At 41.4% G+C, this 22,015-nt stretch overlaps 1 protein-coding gene across 1 annotated transcript; it reads left to right on the forward strand.

Moving 5' to 3' along the window:
* Positions 1-2,099: 2,099 nt before the first annotated feature.
* On the forward strand, positions 2,100-20,820 carry LOC139648957 (ras-related protein Rab-14-like; the record flags this gene model as incomplete). Its single annotated transcript, XM_071525232.1, has 5 exons — positions 2,100-2,193; positions 12,119-12,177; positions 17,332-17,385; positions 18,210-18,387; positions 20,754-20,820. Coding segments are annotated over exons 2-5 (351 nt in total), but the record flags the coding sequence as incomplete, so codon positions are not given.
* Between the last annotated feature and the right edge of the window lie 1,195 nt (positions 20,821-22,015).

A 22,015-nucleotide genomic window follows, 5' to 3' on the forward strand; every position in this document is an offset into this window, starting at 1 on the left:
TGTCACTGCAGCGGCCCTGGGTATCGTCCTGACCAGCGGCTGTGCCACATCCAGACACTGCCAGCAACAAGAGCTCCCAGGGGTGCGCATCCACTGCTGTGACTCGGACCTATGTAACAGCACCCCCTCCTGGCCACCCAGCACACTACACTACATTTGTGCACTAGCCAGCCTCCTGCTGCTGAGGCTGTGGTTGTGATATGAAGTCAGCTTGGAGAGGAACATGACACCGGTCAGATTCACTTGTGGAATTTGGGATAAACGTTTCCTTCAAATGGACATTTTGTATTAATAACTCTCAGTGTTTCCTCTTAGCTGTTCTTGTTAAGGGCTGGGTGAGAGGGTTTCTCTGTGTGGTGTTATTGTGTGGCAGAGCAACTTGAAATAGTAGCTTTGGCCACAATGTTACCTTGGACTTATGCTGTCAGAACAATGACAGATAACTCTGTGGATAATGCTTTTCTCAATTTGAGGTTTTATCACAATAAAGATTATAGTCATCGATGAATTCATTCTGCATACTCAGTTACTGAAATGTAGCCTAATGTTAATAGGATACAATGGGAAATTTATTGCCATGAAAGGAAGATCTTTATTAGAGTTACAATGTGAGTTGTATGCCTAAAAAGCTTTCAGAAAAGACACCTCATACTGGCAATGGAGAAAAACCCCCACTGAATTCAGTTTTACAAAATCTTAGGTCCACTTGTATTGGAAAACATAAACCTTTTTCCTGTTGAGGAGCTCATTTTTCATCTTGTAAAGATCAAATCTTTGTGTGGGTTATATTCTTTTCAATACTAAGTGATAGGCTATTTACTTTGTAACATGAGAGCTATTTTTTCAGTTCGCTGTCCAGTTGAGGCTTGGAGATGCACGCTGCATGTGTTTATATTTGAGATTGTAAGAAATATTGTACAGTGAAGGCATGTAATGTTGTGAATTAATGTATTAAAACATTTCATATTTTTAAAAACAAAACACCTGTGAACTCAACAATCTTTTCATTTTATTATTATTATAGCAAGATACAACCTGAATACAGCTTTAAATACACTGGTAACTGTCTCACAGCCTATAATTAGAGCAATCTAAAAATTACTCAATAATTAACATGGTTTCATGTGAATGAATCACAATGCAGTAAAATGTAAATGATAACCCTGAAGCCAGACAATTAGTAAAACAGATAGTAGGCCTTTAGGCCAACTGTATATAATCAATATAATTGTATATAGTAGTCACAATTTAGCAATTTAGCAGGGAACAGGTCATATAGCCATGCTAGCTAGGACTGACATGGCATGAGGTAAGGTAATATTATTCAGCAGATGGAAATTAAGTATTGCTTTAAAGTGATACTCCATTGATTGCCATAGTTCAGTTATCTTTGAGCATGCCCTCCTCCAGAGAGGTCAGAGGTCAGGCTCAGATACAGAAAAGCACTCCTGAAGCTAGGGATTCAGTGTCTTGCTCAAGGGCACGTCAGCAGGGTGGACGCTTGATGTCACAGGGGCTTGGACGGTCCACTAGCCCCACTAACCCCCTTTCCTTATGTCCTAATTGTTTGCTGGTGATAAATGTGTAATTCACCCTGAACACAAAACACACTGGGCTCTTCAGGTCCAAGGCGTAAATTCAGATTAACAGATCTGAACCTGGCTTGTAGGTGCTCAAACTGTCCTTGGCCTGGAAAGATGCGTGTAATAATTTTTAGGTCATAAACTGGGCTAGATGGACCCACCATTGGCTAATCTTAACTTCAAATCTCTGAATTGATCTGACATAGGTATTCTTTCACCGTTGTAAAACTTAAAAAACAAAACAAAAAAACAAGACCATAGTCAAAAGGTCAAATACTTAAAGACCCAAAGCTCAATTATGTGTCCCATGAGTGATTATTTTAAAATCAGATGTAGCAGCTTGTCATCATGTACCAGTACAGTAAGTGCACGAATACACCTGTGCAGGTGAGGTTGTCTCCCATCATACCTTTTAGTGCGCACTATTGGAGCACACAGCGCAAATCGCCGCATATCCATCGCTCTTTGTCCCAGAAGCCCATTGTATACAGCGGAGGAAACCCTGTGCAGTGAGCAGCCATCTTGGATAGGCAGATACTTCAGCCGGGATAACCTGCAGATCTCTCCTGAGGAGCTCAAGACGACCAAGCTTAATAACACATAATTTCTGGTAAGAAAAGAAAGAACAGGGGACAGGAGTGCACTCGTACACCTATACAGAACCTCTTATAAATTTAAAGACACTGATATTTATATGGTGAAGTAGTTGTAACAGTTAAGCTAGGCAACGTTAGCCAGCAGTCAGCTAATTTGCAAGCAAACGACGCTAGCCTGATTGACAGATTGCTAGGTTGCTTGCTGCCGTTACCTAGCCCAGAGAGCGAAATATTATGAGCACATGAATTTGAAAACAACTGCAGAGAAAGGACTTGCTCAGCTATGACACATAACAAATATCAAACGCTTTTAAGTTGCCGTTAAGATAAATTACATTACCTCACGGATTAGCTAGCAAACTAGCATGCTAAAGCTAGCTAACGTTAGTTTGGTGTGTCTGTCTTCTGTGAAATCATGCTGAGGCGAAGAGTTAACTAGTTAGTGGTCTAATACAAATTAAATGGTATTAAAGCGACTGTCCGCGGGGTCATAGAGATAACCAACAAACTTTTCATAAGTAACGTTAATTTGTTGTCGAGGAAAATTAATGTCAGCAAACGTTATGGTAAGGTAACTCAGCTGTCAAAATTGCTAATTTAGGGGCCTGATTGTTATCAACAACGGTAATCTGGCTAACCACCTAGGTAATATCAACATTTCTTTTTGCTTTCGCCTGGCACTACATTTTCTGTATGTGCTAAGAAAGTTTGTACACAATGCGTTGTTTGCTAACTTGGTTCATCTAAATTATAGAAAACCACGCTATGACTTTGCCGGTTGTTATGCTAAGCTAGCCGACGTTCGTCAGGTAGCATACAGCGTCAAGTTAAGAGTTAATGTTCGTTACTCCAGTCGAATTTGTGTTGTGGGGTTGTGTATGTTGACAGTTTCTTTGGTTTCTCTTGCGTGGTAACGTTATTGGTTATGACAGTCTGTAATTTATCATCCTGCGGACAGCGTTGAACACAAGCTCCCAGTCCCAACGTTAGCTTTTGTGTACTTGCATTTAAAGTGACAAGCGACAGACAGGCGTATCAGTTAGAAATAGAAGTCGGCCACAAAATCGACCTTAAGGCATCCGAAAATTTGATAGTGATTTGTCTGTAGCTGTCACAGATTGTTAATCATTCCTTTTTCTTATGCCAATGTACCATTAGCCTACTAGTAGCCTTGATCCGAGTCTTTCATAACGACGTTACATTTTGTCACCTATATTCGTTTGTATTGACTTTAATTTATACTATAAATGTAGGCAATCATCTTAAATTAATTTTGCACGCATTTGTCTAGTCTGCTATTAACGGTAGTGATGATCTCATCATATTGTTGTTATGCCTTGTGATAGAAATCACATGATTTGAATAGTAGGCCAAATTATGGAAGCACCATGACAATACGTGTCATTTCTTGATAATCAGCCCAGATTTGAGTGACTGGTAAGCAGTGCATCCTTGCCCCAATAGCAAGTGGCTGTTGAGAGGAGGAAAGGCGGTGACAGTGCTGCTCTGTAGAGAGAATCGGTGTGCTGGAGAGTAGGGGAGAAGTGCTGAGGCTGCAGTCTGGTCACATGCCGTTGTGACTCGCCTTCTCCTTGATGCATACTCCTGTGCTTTGCTAAGAAAAACTTAATGCACAGACGAAGCAGAGAAAAGGGGTTGAGTAACACTATTGTATCATACCTTGTTTTTGCTGTTGCTGTGCACATGTTCCCTAATAGCTGAGCTTCCAGAGTATTGAAAACCCTCACACTGGAGCAAGAGACACCACATGAGGGTCATGTGAAGGGAGGCACCCAAGGAAAAAAAGCCGTCAAGCCCTGAAACATTCTGGTAGGATTTTAAAGGATAACACCGGCGTAATTTTCTTTTTTTTTCCTAATGCCATTATTGCCCATGTAAAGGGTAAACCTACTGATTTATTTGTCCCAGTCAGAAGCTTCTACTGTCTGTTCTGCTGCAGGTTTGCCCGACCTCCCAGAAGCCATAGGCTCCCATTGTTTTCAAAAAATACATTAACAACAGTTCGCAGAGAGACATAATGCTGCCTTGACTAACTTAATACATCATGTTGGAAAAACACTTGTATTGCAGTTTCTTCTAACAGGACGTTATTACACAGTTAATTATCCAGTTTAAAGGAATAGTTCACCCAAAAATGAAAATTTTGTCATTATCCACTACCCTCATGCCAGTTGAAACACCAGTGAAGTTGTACGTCCACATAACACACAATGAATTAGCTAGTGCAGCTCCATTGTCAGCCTTCTCCAAAACAAATTAAGTCGCTGGGGATTGGTCCTATAGATTTCCAAAAAGGGCAAAAACAACTATAAAATGACTCCAAACAGCTTGTGCAGCATAATCTAAGTGTTCTGAAGTGAAATGATTCCATTATGAGTCTTTGCTTTTGAAAACAATGGCAGTGGATGAGTTGTGGGAGATGAGACAAACCTGCAGTAGAACAAACAGTAGGAGCTTCTCACTATGACAAATACACTGGTGGGTTTAGACTTTTCATGGGCATTATGGACGATAGGAAAATAATGTACACCTGTGTTTAGGGCTGGGCAATAATTCAATATTATCGTTTATCGTTCAGTGGAATCATATCATGATGATATGAAGACATTTTAATATCGTGACACACATTTCTGCTGTCTAAATTGATGATGACAAGCAAATTTGACTTAAAAACTCATAAAATGAGGTATGGTAGGAATATTATTTGAATATTTCTGTTTTGTTTGACATCACACCTAACATTACCATTCGGTTCAATGAGATGAACATTAATTTCCATCGGTTCTTAGTGCAACAGCGGGTGCAGCGGACAACTTGTGCTCGATTGGCTTACGTGCGCAGGGGATGGAACGTTGTAATGAGGCTGGAGCACTTTTAATAAATACTTGAAGCCGGGGTCCTCTACCACTGCACCACTAGTCTAAGACAGTTCCATAATCATAATTTCAACAGTTTCATAATTTAAGTACGTAAGCTCCCAGAAGAAGGCAAGACCCCGAAACGCGTCAGAGCTAGTTTTTAACCATGTTCAGTATTTAGAACATGCCAATAAACGCATTTTATTCTTTTCATCTCAAGTTGAGTGCCTCAGTTCCTCATTATCTTCCCAGTTTAATAATTTCAACCGACTGAAATACTTCAGATTTATTTTAATTTAAGGTCATTTTAAACATTTTTGTTAAGAGTATTGTCATTGTTAGCAATCACTCTACAATTGTTTGCACAGCTGCTAACCGGAGCTACGAACTGCTGCATTTTCAGCTAGGCTATGTTAGTTTTGCATTTTTCACTCTGCCTAGAGTAAATCAATTTTTTAAGGTTTTTTCACACCGACAGATTTAAAAGTCAACAATGAGACTTACAGGATTCTTGAAATATTCATCTATTTTGGCACATCACTATTCACACTTGCCTTGTTTTGTTATTTCCATGCATCAGAGATTTTCAGGGCCTTCCCTACAGGCTTGCAGCTGGAACCCAGTGTGAATGTGTGGCACCATGAGGGTACCTGGCCCCATGCTGAGGATTTTAATTGGAGAGAAAAGGTTTAGGTGACACCCTGACCTGAAATTACCCCTACTCAACTAAATAGACATGCGGCCCCCTGTTCATTTCCTAGAGATGCCTTTTCTTCCAGTCCAATATATTAGTATCTCTACTCCTCTCTACTTCACCCACTCACATCTCCTTATGTCACACTACTTCTAACTTTTCCATCCCTCTTTTCATCTTGTCACTCCCCGTCCCTGGCTGAACATTTCTTCCAGCCATATCAGCATTCATCTGGCCAGTTGGACATGGTCACTGGACTGCAGGGGCAGAAGAAAGAGCGTACTTCTCTTTCCAATCAGTGCCACCTGGCCCTGATGTGGTACAGTGATTTGAGTTTCCAAGAACTGCTCTAACTGCAGCACAATTTTCGGTCAACAGTAGACGGGAGGAGAAACTTCCTGGTTAAAGGCAGACTGTCGGGACATGGAAACCTGACACATTAACTACAGAATTAACTGAATTATAAAATAACATTAGGCTGCTGAATGATTCTGAATCCACTCCCGGTTGTTACTCAGCACATCGTTCCCTTACATTACTCTTGTCAGAAAGTAGCCTTGGTGTTGGGAAATAACATTACAAAGTGAATTTTATGGTGAAATTGATCATAAGAAACCTGCCCATTCTCTGAAGCTGTTTCACTGAGATTATACATGGCCAGATCATTTATTCATGAGCAAAACTGTATGGATTCAAATGGAGCAAACACGTATTCCACTGAACGCACACCTCTTCTAAGCCTCCGAGGCAGTCTTTTGGGAATATTCTTTTGATTTGGCGATATTGATAAATCAATCATCACCTTTTCCCTGCGTGATTGTCTCTGTGCTGTGTGTTGCTTATTAGCCTAAACGTAGCTCCATTGGATATCAGATAGGTGTCAGTGCTATTTTTAGCTTTCAGCCTATGGTGCTGGAGGTGTGTTTGTGTACTCGTGTGAGTAGGGCTGCAACTAATGATTATTTTCATTGTCGATTAATCTGTCGATTATTTTCTCGATTAATTGATTAGTTGTTTGGTCTATAAAATGTCCGAAAATGGTGAAAAATGTCGGCCAGTGTTTCCCAAAGCCCAAGATGACGTCCTCAAATGTCTTGTTTTGTCCACAACCCAAAGATATTCAGTTTACTGTCATAGAGGAGTAAAGAAACCAGAAAATATTCACATTTAAGAAGCTGGAATCAGAGAATTTGGACTTATTTTTCTTTAAAAAATTACTCAAACCGATTAATCGATTATCAAAATAGTTGGCGATTAATTTAATAGTTGACAATGAATCGATTAATCGTTGCAGCTCTACGTGCGAGTCCACAAAGAGTGCCACACGAAAAGAGTGTGGCACTCTTTTCGTGTAGGCACACTGAGTCAGTGCCATATGAATTAGCCGGTGTCACTGGGGTGTTGTTCCAGCATTCAAGGAACAGATGGGCTGTGGAGAGAGCAGGTATCTTGGTGAGCGCTGCCTGGTAATGTTAGGAGACGTGGCTTAACGTTGCTGTAGAGCTTGCATCACCCTCACATACAAATTTTTTTTACTTCACTTATCTGCATGCCGACCTCTGGTTGTTGCGACGATGAATACGTGGTAATGGTTCTGAGTGTGTCTCTGTGAAATGGAGGAGGCAAACACTGCATATATTCAGGAAATGCATTTCACGTTACTGGCCTTGATTTGATTTCGACTGATGATGACAAGGTCTGTAGGTTATTGTGAAGTGAAGAAAATAAAATAAACTGAGGCTGATATTTTGTTGACAAGATATCCTAAGATGGACAATATGGAAAATCATTTGAACCTAGGGATGTTCCACTTTGATATTGTCCGCAGTACAAGCAAATACACATGTACACTCCAACAGCGCACTTGTGACGAGGAGTCGCAGAGTTAATTATCCTAATTAGCAGTTTATTTGAATGTGATCTCAGCTCTCTGGCTCTTGTGTTAATCTGCTGCCTAATCTTTCTCTGGAGAAAACAGACGTTTCAGGCTACTTGGCTTGTTAGCAGCTGAACTGGTAGCAAAGATAACTAAAGATAATCGCATATTACATAAATGCATGCATAATAGCACTTCTTATAAAAAGATGTGACTTATGAAATGTCAGAAAATGGATTGTCTTCCGATAATTAAGATTTATATGGCTCATATATCACTGTATAGCAGCAGTCCATGCAGACTAATAGATGAAGAATCCTGAAATATGTTCTTCCATTGTGTAATCTTATCAAAATATAGTATTGCTTACGAGATGATGATTTTGGGAGTTTGGCGAAGAATCACAGCTGAGATATGACGATTTATGATTAACATCAAAATTTTACGGTAATACAGCTTGGACTTTTTATTAAGCAGATGTCTTTATGCTATGAATATATTACTGAATTTATAAATTGATTTGTAAAATGATTTTTTTTTACAGTTTGTCTATTGCTTCACCATTTACACTTTCTGCTTGGGCCACACTTCATCATTAATTGAATCTTTTTAATTAGACAGATGCTCAGCCAGTGTGCCAAGCTAAAAATAATACAAAGTCCAGCCCTCACTGTAGTAAAATGAGCCCTCATTGGCCACCTGTTGGACTGTGGATTCTCCCTCACACTCTGTCTGCACCCAGCAGGATGTAGCATGTTGCTAACGGCAGGTAGCAGCACAGTGTCGGGGACGGGGATCCCCCAACTTTCGCCTGGTCTGGCCTGGTCCCATCCAACAGTGGTGGAGTAAATGCCCATGGTGGCTTTCCTGTTGCATCCATGACCAGGCACAAAGCTCAATATTGATATTATGAGTCACGTATTTATTGATTTTGTCAGGAAAAATTGCAGCTTGAATGTTTTCAGTAGTCTGACATTAATAATTTACTAATTGGCATTGTATGACTTAGAATAACAAATACCGGTTTCACTTAATCATTTACATACATAATACATAGGCTGATAATTCACATGCATTTGCTTTATATAAGCATGTGGTCTGCTTTAATCTAATTTTACCAATCATACTACTTAACCATTGAAAATATGCCTACCTCATTGTGATGTGACCTGAGGCTTGGTAATATCTTGTGCCAGCTTGCTGTAATTGGGCTCCATCAATGTAAACATCGAACAAAAAGTTCGGAAAATTGTGTTTGGTAGATTATTTCTCTGTTGTAACAATGCTTCTTGGCAATACATTTTATACCGTTGGAAAGCCTGTTTATTTCCCTTTTAAATGGTGCCTCATTTGTAAGGAACATGCATTTGTGGGATGAGCAGCACAGCTGAGTATGTGGGTTGCGCTCATGTAAAATTTGCCAAATCTTCTCTGCCAATGCCAAACAGCTTATTCTGCTGTTGCTATTGACTCTTGTTTGGTGGTGTTTGGTGGATTGGATGATTGAAGTCTATCGGTAACAAGGAAGAAACAAGACATATTGGCAATTTTACAATTTATTCATTTAACAAACAGTCAGGAGCCTCAGTAGCGTGTGGAAGAACCATACACAGCCACAACAGCCTGGCACCTCCTCCTCATGCTGGTCACCAGCCTGGTCACACACTGCTGTGGGATGGCATTCCACTCCTCAACCAGGATTTGTCGCAAGTCAGCCAACGTGGTTGTGTTGGTCACTCTAGCACAAACAGCATGCCCAAGCTGATCCCATAAGTGTTCAGTTGGGTTGAGGTCAGGACTGTTGGCAGGCCATTCCATTCTCTCTACTCCCAAATTCTGGAGGTAGTCTCTGATAAACCCCGCTCTGTGGGGGCGAGCGTTGTCATCTTGGAGGATGGAGTTCGGTCCCAGACTGTGGAGATATGGGATTGCCACTGGTTGCAGAATCTCATCTCGATATCTCTCTGCATTGAGATTGCCTCCAATGATGACAAGCCTCGTTTTTCCAGTGATAGAGATGCCGCCCCACACCATCACACTGCCTCCACCAAAAGGTGTTACTCTATCGGTGCAGCAATCAGCATAGCGTTCTCCCCGTCTTCTCCACACTTTGACCCTACGATCCAATTTCCGTAGGCAGAATCTGGACTCATCGCTGAACATAACGTTCCTCCACATGTTCAGGTTCCAGTGCAGGTGTTACCGACACCAGCGCAAACGGGCCTGACGGTGAAGGGCAGTCATGGCAGGCCTCCTGGCAGCCCTATGAGCCCGGAGATTGGCTGCGTGCAGTCTGTTCCGGATTGTCTGGGCCGAGAGCCGCGTGCCATATCGTCCTGCAAACCTTGACTGCAAATCTGTAGAAGACAGCCTACGGTTCCTAAGTGCTGAAAGGATGAGGAACCGGTCTTCTTGGGGTGTCATCTTCTTGGGACGCCCACTTCGCGGTCTGTCTCTGACATCCCCCGTTTCATGGAACTTGGCCTTCAGTTTGGAGATGGTACTATGGCTCACTCCAAATAATGCCGCAACTTGCTTTTGTGGAACACCAGCTTGAAGTTGCCCTATCGCACAGGCCATATCGAGATCAGACAAACGTGGCATGCCGATTCTTGGAGCAGACACCAATTGACCACTGTAGCAGGGCCCATGCTCACAGGTGCTGCCAATCAGGTACCTGATTGTCAGCACCTGGGGGTACCGGAAGCTCAAAACAAGAGTCAATAGCAACAGCAGAATAAGCTGTTTGGCATTGGCAGAGAAGATTTGGCAAATTTTTCATGAGCGCAACCCACATACTCAGCTGTGCTGCTCATCCCACAAATGCATGTTCCTTACAAATGGGGCACCATTTAAAAGGGAAATAAACAGGCTTTCCAATGGTATAAAATGTATTGCCAAGAAGCATTGTTACAACAGAGAAATAATCTACCAAACACAAATTTCCGAACTTTTTGTTCGATGTTTAGTTAAAATGCAGAGGCAATTGTCTCTCCCTGCTGATACGTTTCTAAGTTTATAAATAGGAATGCACCGATCAATCGCACACCAATCGACGTTCTAAATGGGTCATTAGTGATTGGCCGAGCACTGTTCACTCCCTTCTGAACAGGGCGTTTGAGTGTTTGATTATTGTATTAATTTGCCATTTTCACCTGCTAATTTACATTGACAGCTTACATATATTAGTTTTTGATGTTATGAATTTCATCGTCTATTTCATTAGAAACAGTTTAATGTAGCCTATAGGACAGAAGCAATAGCTACCACAGCCATTTGGTTTGGGACCCCATTCACAATACACAGGAGGTGTAACCAAAGCATCAGCAGTTCACCCAGGTTGATGTAAATAGACACTCACCCATTTCCTTCTCAGCTCCTGTAGTTTCCTCCAGTTGTTGCTTCCGCAAAATAACCTATCAATATTCTGACATAATCTATGGCTTGACTTATTTTCAAAAACGCTGTTCTGTGGAATTAAGATTGTTCTGCACTTTCTCGCCGGGCCATAATGTGATTAGCACTGGTAGTTCTTCCTTTTCCCATTGTTGCCGTGTGCTGTCCATTGTTTCCTTTCTGGTAACTGACCTTTGAATCCTGCCTGCATCCTTTGAAAGTGGGCTGGTATCAGATTCATAACTGTGCTGTATCGGTACACTCTTACTGTACCCGAATCGTTAACATAGCCGAATACATGGAATCATCTCTCCAACTAGAAGTTGTGTAATTTGTCCTGGGCTCACTTCATTAGCAGTCCTTTTGCTCTGATAGGATTATGGCTTTGTAGAAAAACTCTGACCCTTACATGACCACTCCATTACTCTGTGTGTACAGCATTTATACCTAAGCATGTATGTGCATGTACGTGTGTGTGTTGGTCTGGTCCAATTAGATTTTTCAGCCTCTCTTCAAGTTTACTACAAGCTACCTGTCAAATATAGCTGTTTTACTCTTAAGCACAACCTGCTCTTTGTACATTACTTTCTTGACGTTTGCCCACGCTATGTTTTTGTGTGGTTTTGAATATAATCGCGACCAAAAGCAGCAGACTGTATACATTTTTAGTGTGGGTGGCATCAATGGGATTCAAGCCACTCACACTGGCAGTGTCAGTGCTTTGCTTTAGCTGTTGAGCTACACAGCACAATCACTGTAAATAAGAATGTATTCTTAATTGACCTGCTTAATTAAATAAACCAAATAAGTCTTCATACCTGCATTCCAAAGCCCAGTGCTATTGAACATGGTCATCCTTGAGTTTAAATGTTACAGGACTAGGTGTGTTGTCAGTGCAAAGTCCACCGTACTTCAATGAGAAGACTGCTGTTGACTGGAAGTGAATTGAATCGTCTTAAATAAAAGAGACATTGTAATATAGCATTAAAAAGATGCAGTCGCTTACAGAACCTTGATTCTTCCAGTAGGAAAGCACCACATTGTCCATGTTGATTTGCCTACATGTCTAATTTCGACCCTTCTCTCTCTTTCAGAGCCACGATGGCCACTGCACCGTACAACTACTCCTACATTTTCAAATACATCATTATCGGTAAGTGAGCCATGCCAGCGAGCAGTGGAGTGTGGAGGCTAGCTAGCTAGATCTGTCATGTGTATGTGTGTGTGGTTACTTTTAAGTGGGTCACTTAGCTAGTGGTAGCAGATAGTTCACAGCTCACTCACTTGGCCCCAACCATACACGGTCCATAGAAGGGTCACCCTAATCTATTTCATGTCTATATCTATATATGCTAGTAGGCCATACACTGTGAGTGGATCCAGTATGTTTCTTATTACTTCATGTTATTTTATGTTGTTCATGTTTCCACGATTAGTTACTGCTCATAGTTTACTGCTATACTACCCTATGGAGCTCAACAATTAACAAATTAGCATATATGCTAATGTATCATGTATCATGTATCATTAACTGCCCGTCTCCCTTCAGGGATATTTTCCACTTTTGGTAAGATATTTTCTAAACCAAGTCCTCTAAGTTTCCATATTGCCACATCTCCTTGTACATGCGTGCACAGACACACATGCACAAACATATACACCCACAGCTCCAGGCTATTTACTCTCTGCTGTCGTCACACAGAAAACACCCTGTCTCAAAGCTAACAGCAGTTAGTCAGCTTGGCCCCCAAGGTGGTGTGTGAACGAGTATATAGGAACGACCTGGAGGTGCAGTGGCCTCTACTTTTCTACTGAGCCTTTGGTGTGGTTACATCTTTTTCTTTATTTTTCTCTTTTCAGTGCAACTTTTTTCATCCAGTCAAGCCACGATGTATTAACTGGCAGTCTGAGTGCTCCCAAATAGGATCCTGAGGTTGACATGATAATTATGGCCCAGGCCATACCCTTATACCAGTCACAAACTTAAGATTTTGACTAGGTCCTAGAACATGTGTACCAAATTTCATGAAGTTCCGTTCACCAAATTAGGAGCTACAAATTTATGGTATTTGTGGCATCAGACGGGGGTAATGACCTCTGCTGAACTTGTGCACCAACTTTTGTTGAAGTTCATTGGTTGATGGTGGCTATATTGTTTTTTATTTATTTAATTTTTACGTAGTGTCTTAACCCCCTTTGGCTGTGTGCTTAGTATGGTGACACGTCAAAAACTGAAAAAGCCTAAAGGAAAAATGCTTTTCAAAAATTGACTTTGTCATGGACTTTGTCATGGACTTTGTGGTCCAAGAGGCAAATTTGTAGAGGAAGCACAGAATTTGTGTAGCAAGTTTTGCCTCAATCAGACAGTAATATGAGATGCAGACTTTCCAAGTGTTGAAGTTTTAATTATAGTGCCCTCAGACTGATTTGGGAAATATTTGTTGTAAACATTTCAAATCATAGTTCAATATCTCAAGTCTCTAGATAATGTAGTATCTAAATTGAGAAATCAGTTGCAAAACAATAGTCTAGCCCGGTAAAACAAGATCACTGACATCACCAAGAAATAAGGTTTGTGGAGTTTGCCTTAATATAACAGGCCTCTGAGTAGTCTTACCACTCCAGCAAAAACCAAACGCGTCTAAAATAGGCTACTATACCTCTAGGGCTACAACAGTTTGCCTTTCTGATTTGCCACTGATGAACTCCATAGGCAATCCGCCATTAACTTTGATTGTAAGACGAATCGCCTCCGTGGATGTATTAAGAAATCAACCTGCCTTGGCTGCAGTAAGATCGGTAGCCTAACTCAGTGGTTCCCAACCCAGTCCTCAAGGACCCCCTGTCCTGCAAGTTTTTATTCCATCTTTACTCTTGCACACCTGATCCCACTGGGGCTTACACACTTGCATGCTGCTCTGTTCAGGTAGATCTGTCTCTACCAATCAGCATTAAGACCTTAACTGGATCAGGTGTGCAAGAGTAGAGCTGGAACCAATACTTGCAGGAAAAGGGGTCCTTGAGGACTGGGTTGGGAAACACTGGCCTAACTAATAACAGGGTATATGGTAACAGTAGCCTAGACTGTGGTGCAGTGAATGTGGATTCTGTTGTTCTACAGGCCGCTGCCATCTTTCCTGGTAGCGGAAAAATGATGGAAGAAACAAAACATGCTAAAAGAACAATAAAAGTCTTCTCAAGTTTGGGGCTATGTTACGAAACTTTTAATGAACTAAATGTGTCGTTCTCTCTCTGCAAATAAAGAGTTGTCTTGGCACAACTCAACCACTTGCATGAAAGACCATTTAAAGCATTTGAAGCGAAAACACTCTGGTCCCACTGCATTCGAAGTCAAGATATTGACATTCCATGTAATAAAAAGCTCCTGTTATGGTTAGGAAGGAATGTTTCTGATACACAGTGGCACATTAGTGTAGTGGGATTACTAAATACAGTTAAATTCATTCAAGATATGTCTGTTTTTTATTATTTTTATTATATTATTTTTAACATTTTTGAAAAGTGTAATTCTTTGGTTTAATGGACTAACATTTCATTTACAGATTACACTCTATGGAACTCCTGTGCATTAGTCAAAAGTGCCTTTTTTCCCAGAGAGACAGTAATCGATAGTTGCAGCCCTATATGCCTCCAGGTTTCTGGCCAAAAAGACTAGCATGTTTCCCTTGTCCAGATTAAGCTGTGTGGAAATTGGGTCAGTACATTAATCGTCACACTGAAGCAGTGCTTGTTGTTTTTGTGCAGCTCTGGACATCAGTTGAAAGCGCTCTGCATTTGACCGTTGTATTTCCATCCTTTGCAAAAACATTTTTCATGCAACATTTGCATACAACTTGATCCAAATTGGCTGGGTTTCCGATATCGTCTGACTTGAAGCAGAAGATCTGCCAAACAGCTGTGGTAGCCATTTCTTAAATTTCCCTGACCTTCTCTTTTAGAGTGGCTGTTTCAAAGCCAGATGACACTTGAGGGGATAACAGTGTGGTGATCCATCACCACAACTAGTAGTAGTGTTGTTATGGACAAGAGCTGATAAAATGGTTTGATTTCATACAAAATTTAAGAAGACGGATAGGTTGCTGAGGACACCAAATTGCAAAAGACTGCACCACTGCTGTGCAACCCATTCAAATCAATAAGTAATTTTGCCTAAAGAATTCACACTTAAGTCATTTGTCACTTGGATCTGTTGTTGACACCTGATTTTATGTCCTTGAATTAATAAGTAATCCTCATTTGAGTCTCAGATCTGTTAGTTGGTTCCATCTATATACTGTTTCATTGCCAATACTCATCATCTGTCAACCACATTTAGGTTTTCTCCTCTCACATTCTCAAGTGGATGAAAAGACTAATTATTGCAGAAGCTTTTGCATTCTTTTTCCTATCCATATCGTACTTGTGAACACAATCTTAACTGTCTAAAATGTTTTATATGAGCGGCTAATGTTTGCTCCATTTCCTCACCATTTTTGACTTGGTTGTCACTTTGACCCGTCACCTCAGCTCCATCCCCCACATTTTCCTCTTTCTCGTTCATAGTGTTTGTTTTCTTTACAGATTCTGTATTTGTTCGGTTGTAAAATTGTCTGGTGTTATTCGTCTCTTCAAAGTATCTTACTCACTGAATTCTCCCGGGGCTCGCAATCGACTCTACTAAAGGCTCTAATTGGGGCCCATCTACTTGAAACCAAACTGGGAATTGTATTGTATAAATGTATAATGTATAATTGATCACAGTGGCAGCGTTGAGATAAAAAAAACTACAGTGTAGCAACAACGGTTGGAAGATAAAATCTCTACTCGCACAGGTGCTCGTGTTTGATATTTCTCATTCGCAAATGTCCATTTTTAGGAGCAAATGCAAGCAAAATGCTTGTCGAGTACATTTTAAGATCATACCACCAAATCACTAATCACAGCTGTATAACTGGATTATACAGCTACATTTCAGAGAGTGTTGATTATCCACTTTCTCACTACTGGGTTTTCACTGTCAAAAATAATTTAAATTGCAATTTAAAGTGCAAAGTAGGCCCTACTGTGGAGCGTTCTTCCTTTTCTTTCTTGTTTTGGATTCATGAAGTAATGTTTTATGATAATTGCTTGCCCACGGGTAGCCATTGTCAAAAGTGGTCGGCATTCTTGATTAGAGAAGTTGGCCTATGTAGGCGATGAAAACATGCCCCCTTGTTTCCTTTTCTTCGAGAATAGTAAATCCACAACCTCAAGAAGTATATGCACCCCAGTGTAGTTGATCTTGTCATTCACAACATTACATAATCATAGATAAAGTGAGGCAAAGTGTTGCTTCTGCAGTCAGTGCATGCTGCTTGAACAGGAACTCTCGACATATTATCTTGCTTGAACTCTTAAATGAGTTTGTCAGAAGTGAGAATGAAGTGCGTAAACATGGTGAAAAATATTTTGGAGAGAGAGAGAGACCCTGTATATGTATGAAAGAAGGTGATGGGGCTGTGCTAGGCAACTTTTCAAAACATTGACTATTAGCACAGATACAGACTTCTAAAAATTGTTGATGTTGCCAGCTGCACTTCAGATTATAATTATTGCTATTATTATTTTAGAGAGCAGCAACTAAAGGGCTTGGGAGCCGCAGATGGGCTGTTAGCCACCCAGACAGGATCAGGGGTCTATACCAGCGTGCCATTAATGTCAAAATAGACATAAACCTAAATTGTCTCATCCTGTAAGACGGCACGCATTAATTTCAACCGCCTGGAGCTCCACAGGATGGCAGATAATTATAATTGATAAATGCAACAGAGCATGCTTAGATCTACACTGCTGCCATAGGATTATATATGAGCTGTCCTCCAACTGTCCGCATTATGAAGGTTTTCATTGTCTGACATTGCATTAATTGACTATCCTGTTATAATTTTACAGGGAGTTGTGAAAGCTTTGTGTTTCTCTCTGGCTCTGTCTCTCTCTCTGGCTCTCTCTCTCTCTGTCTCTCTCTCTGGCTCTGTCTCTCTCTCTGGCTCTGTCTCTCTCTCTGGCTCTCTCTCTGTCTCTCTCTCTGTCTCTGTCTCTCTCTTGCTCTGTCTCTCTCTCCGTCTCTCTGTCTCTCTCTCTTGCTCTGTCTCTCTCTCTCTCTTACATGAAATTTTAAGCATTGTCACTGACTGACACAAAGGGGCTGCTACATCATGCATGGGGGACAACACTGCAGGCTTGAATAGAGAATTGTTGTTTTTCTATTATTCTCATGCTTGACTTGAGTCTCTTTCTTTCTCTCTCTCCTCTCTCTGTCTCTCCACAGGGGACATGGGGGTAGGGAAGTCATGTTTGCTTCACCAGTTCACAGAAAAGAAATGTAAGTGCTGCCCTGATTTTCTGACTGCTTTTCATCTGTGTGTGTGTCTCAGTGTGTGTTAGGATGCCAGGTTCAACTGGAGTGCCTAAATCGCTTTAGATTTCTTTATATACCAGGGGAAGTCAGTCGCATAGAAGTAGAGTGTGAGCTCAACAGTGAGAGACTCTTCTTCTGTGTGTGAGTCAGCTGCAGCCTCCCATTACCATTCAACTCAGTTTTGTTTAGTGCCACTATTAACAAGCCAGATGCTGTGTTCCTCATTCATCCACCAGCACATCCTGGATACACACACACACACACACGCACACACACGCACACACGCACACGCTCGGGCTGATTTAGAAAAGGGTCTAAATGTCAGTTGTGAAGAAATTCTCTGCCTTCTGGTTGTTGATATTTATGATGTAAAGAGTTAGAATTGTCTGTCTGAATGATCTTTCTGTAGACTGTGTGATTGATAATTGATGCACCTGCTGCTGGCTCACAGTGGAGAGGAGGTGTGTGTGTGTGTGTTTACACACATGTTCACACATGCATACATATGTGTGCTGCAACATTATTATTGTTAGCCAAAACTAGGTATGAGAATATACTTTCAGTGAGCTGAAATAAGAATAAAAAAGTGTTGCCTGAATGCTTTTCAGTTGCAGTCTTAAAAGATAAGATGAAGCTTTAATGATATGGGGAAATTGGCCCGATGCAGCATCAAATGGTAACAGGATAAAGCAAAAAAAAGAAAATAAAAGAAATGGAAATAGAATATAGCAAAAGAGTTCATTTGAAGACTTGCACCTCTCACAGTATCATCACGTCCCTCTCCCCAGTCATGGCAGACTGCCCCCACACAATCGGCGTGGAGTTTGGTACAAGGATAATTGAAGTGAGTGGCCAGAAGATCAAGCTGCAGATCTGGGACACAGCGGGACAAGAGCGCTTCAGGGCCGTCACCCGCTCCTACTACCGCGGAGCTGCAGGGGCGCTCATGGTCTACGACATCACCAGGTACAGGATACTCACCCTGTGTGTGTGTGAGTGTGTGTGTGTGTGGTCCCCACTTGCCATCAAGGTTTTCATGGTGTGTGGTATAACCATCTACTCCATGCGCAAACACTTGCACATTCAATTTAAAAGTATGTAAAAAAAAAAAAAGAAGAACGGAGGCAATAGAATCTGATAACCGGACACTTCAACCTCCCAAACTCCCTGCTGAACAAACGTGGCCAGTTTTTCTTATAGCTTGAGTCCGTCCTTCTTGCCCAAACTGTGAGATGGTATCAGTGGCTTGCTAAATAAACACAGTTCAACATGTGGAATGTCTGTCCCATCCACGCCCAACTGCTATTAAGGCCCTCAGGGTCACAGAAACATCACTTAAAAGGAAACGACTGTGTGTGTATAGGCTTTGTTTACTGTGGCAACCTACAAATTGAAAATGCATTTTGTTCTTTAAGTGGTTGGTGTCTTGCATGGTTGCTTTGAAAACACGGTTGATTGTTTTATATCCTACTATAATTGTTGGGTGTGGCTTTAATTCCCGGTTTTATATTTGTACCATTCCCTGTAGTCCAAATAGCGCTAATGTTGTACATGGCCCAAACCTGTTTTGACACTTCAGGATATTAATGAGGTGTGTTTTAATATGGATGAAAATGCTCTAAATGGAGATTAGATTGAAGGGGCAGATGAAGACCACAACGGCCTCAACTGGAGGTATGGCACATATGCAGTTTGAATTTTCCAGGCCCCACTGCAGCTTGCAGACAAATGCTCAACAAGATTTCAAGGTGACTGAGAACCTCGCTGCAGGCCAAGTGCCGGGCTTCAAGACCACCTCCTCTATTTCAGTGTGTTATGCAGTATAGCCATTTTTGATAAACAGAATGTAAGAGTTTTTGTCATGCTGCTTTCACATATCTGGTTGAGTCAGTAAGTGTATGTACATTGGCTTAACTCAGAGTGCAGGACTTGCTCACACAATGTGGATCAGACAGTAATGTAACAGGACCGTAAAAAGTCTGTATCAAAGAGCATTCCAAGCATTCTAAAGTCCCTTGTGCCACATGCAGCAGGGACTGATTGTAGTTATCAGGATTAGGCTGTAACTCTTTGAACAAACAATGAATGTAATGCAGAAAATAGAAGTTTGGATGACACTACAACATCAGGGGAGATGAGGGTGATTGCACCCTGAGTGGATATTTTGGTGACATCTAATAATTTATCTCATCATACTATAAAGCAAGGAATCTCTGTCTGTATGTGTGTCCTTCGCATATCTCGAGACCCGTTTGTCCGATCTACTTCACACGGGTGTATTGCTGGGGACCCAAGGACGTGCAGTGTCGGATTGGACACACGACACGTTCAATATTAATAAACTTTGAATAAACAAGCGAACAGCGCTCTGTGCAGCAGCGGGGCTCAAAGCAAGCGACTGGAAGCGCAGTGTCAAGTGTGCAGTTGTTTGGATGAGAAAGCTGCAAGCAGCAATACCGGAGGCCAGGCAATCGGCCCGTTTCCGAACAGGCATGTTTTGAACGGGCACTGCACTAGTTGACCAAATTGCAATATCTTGTCAGTAATCAGTCATTGCATTTGTAATGTTTGTGGCCAATTATATTAGAAGCAGGGGCTTTGCCATATCATGAGGTTTAGTGAATTGAAGCCAGCGGGGAACTGATTGTCACTGACTACGTTTACATGGACAGCAACAATCCCATACTAACCTCATAAAGATAATAGTCTGAATAAGAATTTGGCATGTAAACATCATGTTCTGATTACCTAACCCGAATAAGTTGGAGTAAGCATAATTGCGTTAAGACATGTGGAGTATTCTGATTTTAGTCACATTATTAAAGGGCATATTAGATGTATACACCTTATTCTAACTCTGACTCGGGAGTATTTGCAGCATTTTGTGACACAAGCAGCAATCCAACTGCTTGACGACACGCTCTACCTTCCATCGGTAGTGAACTTGTTTACAGAGGAAAAACGTTTTTGGGGTGAGGCTGAAACTGTCACCATGCTGAAAGACTGCAGTCTGCCAACGAGCCCCGTCGGCCAGTTGGAAAAATTTGGGAAGTTGCCTTGGCAAACTACTGGGGTGAACAAGAATGTCCCACATCTCACCTAGGAGAAACAGCACAAATGCATCACACTTTAAATGAGTCATAACCCCCAAATCTGACTCTTTTGTAAGGATGTTCTCGTCTTGTCGTTACTCCAGAGACCAGGTGACACGCTGCAGCAGCTGCCGTCTCCTGCTGCCGACTCTCTTCTGATCCGTCCTCTGAGCTGGCACGCTGTTTTGTCTTTGCCTGTCGTCATGGTAACCGCTCTCCCTTTGTGTTTGTGTCACACAGGCGAAGCACATACAACCATCTCAGCAGCTGGCTGACCGATGCCAGAAACCTCACCAACCCCAATACTGTAAGTATACAGATAATGTTGACACTCCCAAGTCACTCCGTTGGCAGATTGGATACTGCACTCTTAATCTTACATGTTGCTGTTTTTCTATTTCTTACTCACCACCTCCGTTCAACTCTTATCTCCCCATGTATTTCACTGTTCCCCTCTCTATATACCCAGCGCTCTTTTTTGTATATTTTTCTTTTACTATGTAGTTTTTTTTTCTCCTGGCTCATCCCTCTTATTTCTTTCAAGTGCGTCACTGTCTGTTCTCCCTCATGCCTCCTCTCTTCCTCTGTTCACTGTCGTTCTCCCTCTGCTGAGTTTGTTTGAAACCCCAGAGCCTTGTCCATTTCTTAAATTGGATTCCTTGGTAAATATGATTAGCTCTAAATCATACTGCTCTCATTTACTGAGCCCTGTGAGCTCTCAAAGGAGTCTGTTTCCACAATATCCCACTTCCAGACAGTGTTTTTCAAGTCAAGTGGCAGGCCCCTATTTCCTGTTGTAATGACAACAGGGAAATTTATTTATTTACAGCTATTTTTATAGACATGGATGGGCTGCTTCTAGGTTTGCAACAATAACCGCATTACCACCATGACAGTTGCTTTTCCTTTCCTGTTTCATTCTTTTTATTGGTAAGCATGACCCCAAACTAAACCTTACTATTACCTCACTGTAACCTTTCCAACTGCCACACTCCACTGGGAGTCCTTTACAACTTGTGGCAGAAGTGAACTGGCAACGCACCTCCATTGCTCTTTGGCAAGAGGCGGAGCAGTCGATTGGCTTAACCCAGATAGCAGTCGTAGCGTTCAATTATAGAAGGGCTTGGCTGTAGCAGGCATGCTTATGTTGCTTACAGAAAATAGACGAAAGTCAACAGAAGTCTAAACGGGTTTACCACTACTGACAATGATCTTTGGCTTTTTTGCTTTGAGAAGGGATCACTCAAAATATTATATTACCATTTAACTGACACCATGACTATATTAAGGCAGAGTGGTGGTCATAATCTGAAAGCACAAAATCAAAATATGGCCTATTTAGGCTGTTGTGTTAATTTAAATGATGCAAATGGTGCAGGAAATCTTGCTGCAGTCTCTTACCTGAAGGCTCTCACCTTTCCAAGTAATAGTCAGTAATGCAACAACTACAAGTATAATGTAGGACAATTAAAAATAATCAAAATAGCATTATTTGAATTTGT

The sequence above is a fragment of the Centroberyx affinis genome, unplaced genomic scaffold, assembly GCF_046629955.1.
Source record: "Centroberyx affinis isolate AG114_WGS23_722 - 3 ecotype Tasmania unplaced genomic scaffold, CSIRO-AGI_Caff_v1 ptg001274l_1, whole genome shotgun sequence".
Classification (NCBI taxonomy): Eukaryota; Metazoa; Chordata; class Actinopteri; order Beryciformes; family Berycidae; genus Centroberyx; species Centroberyx affinis.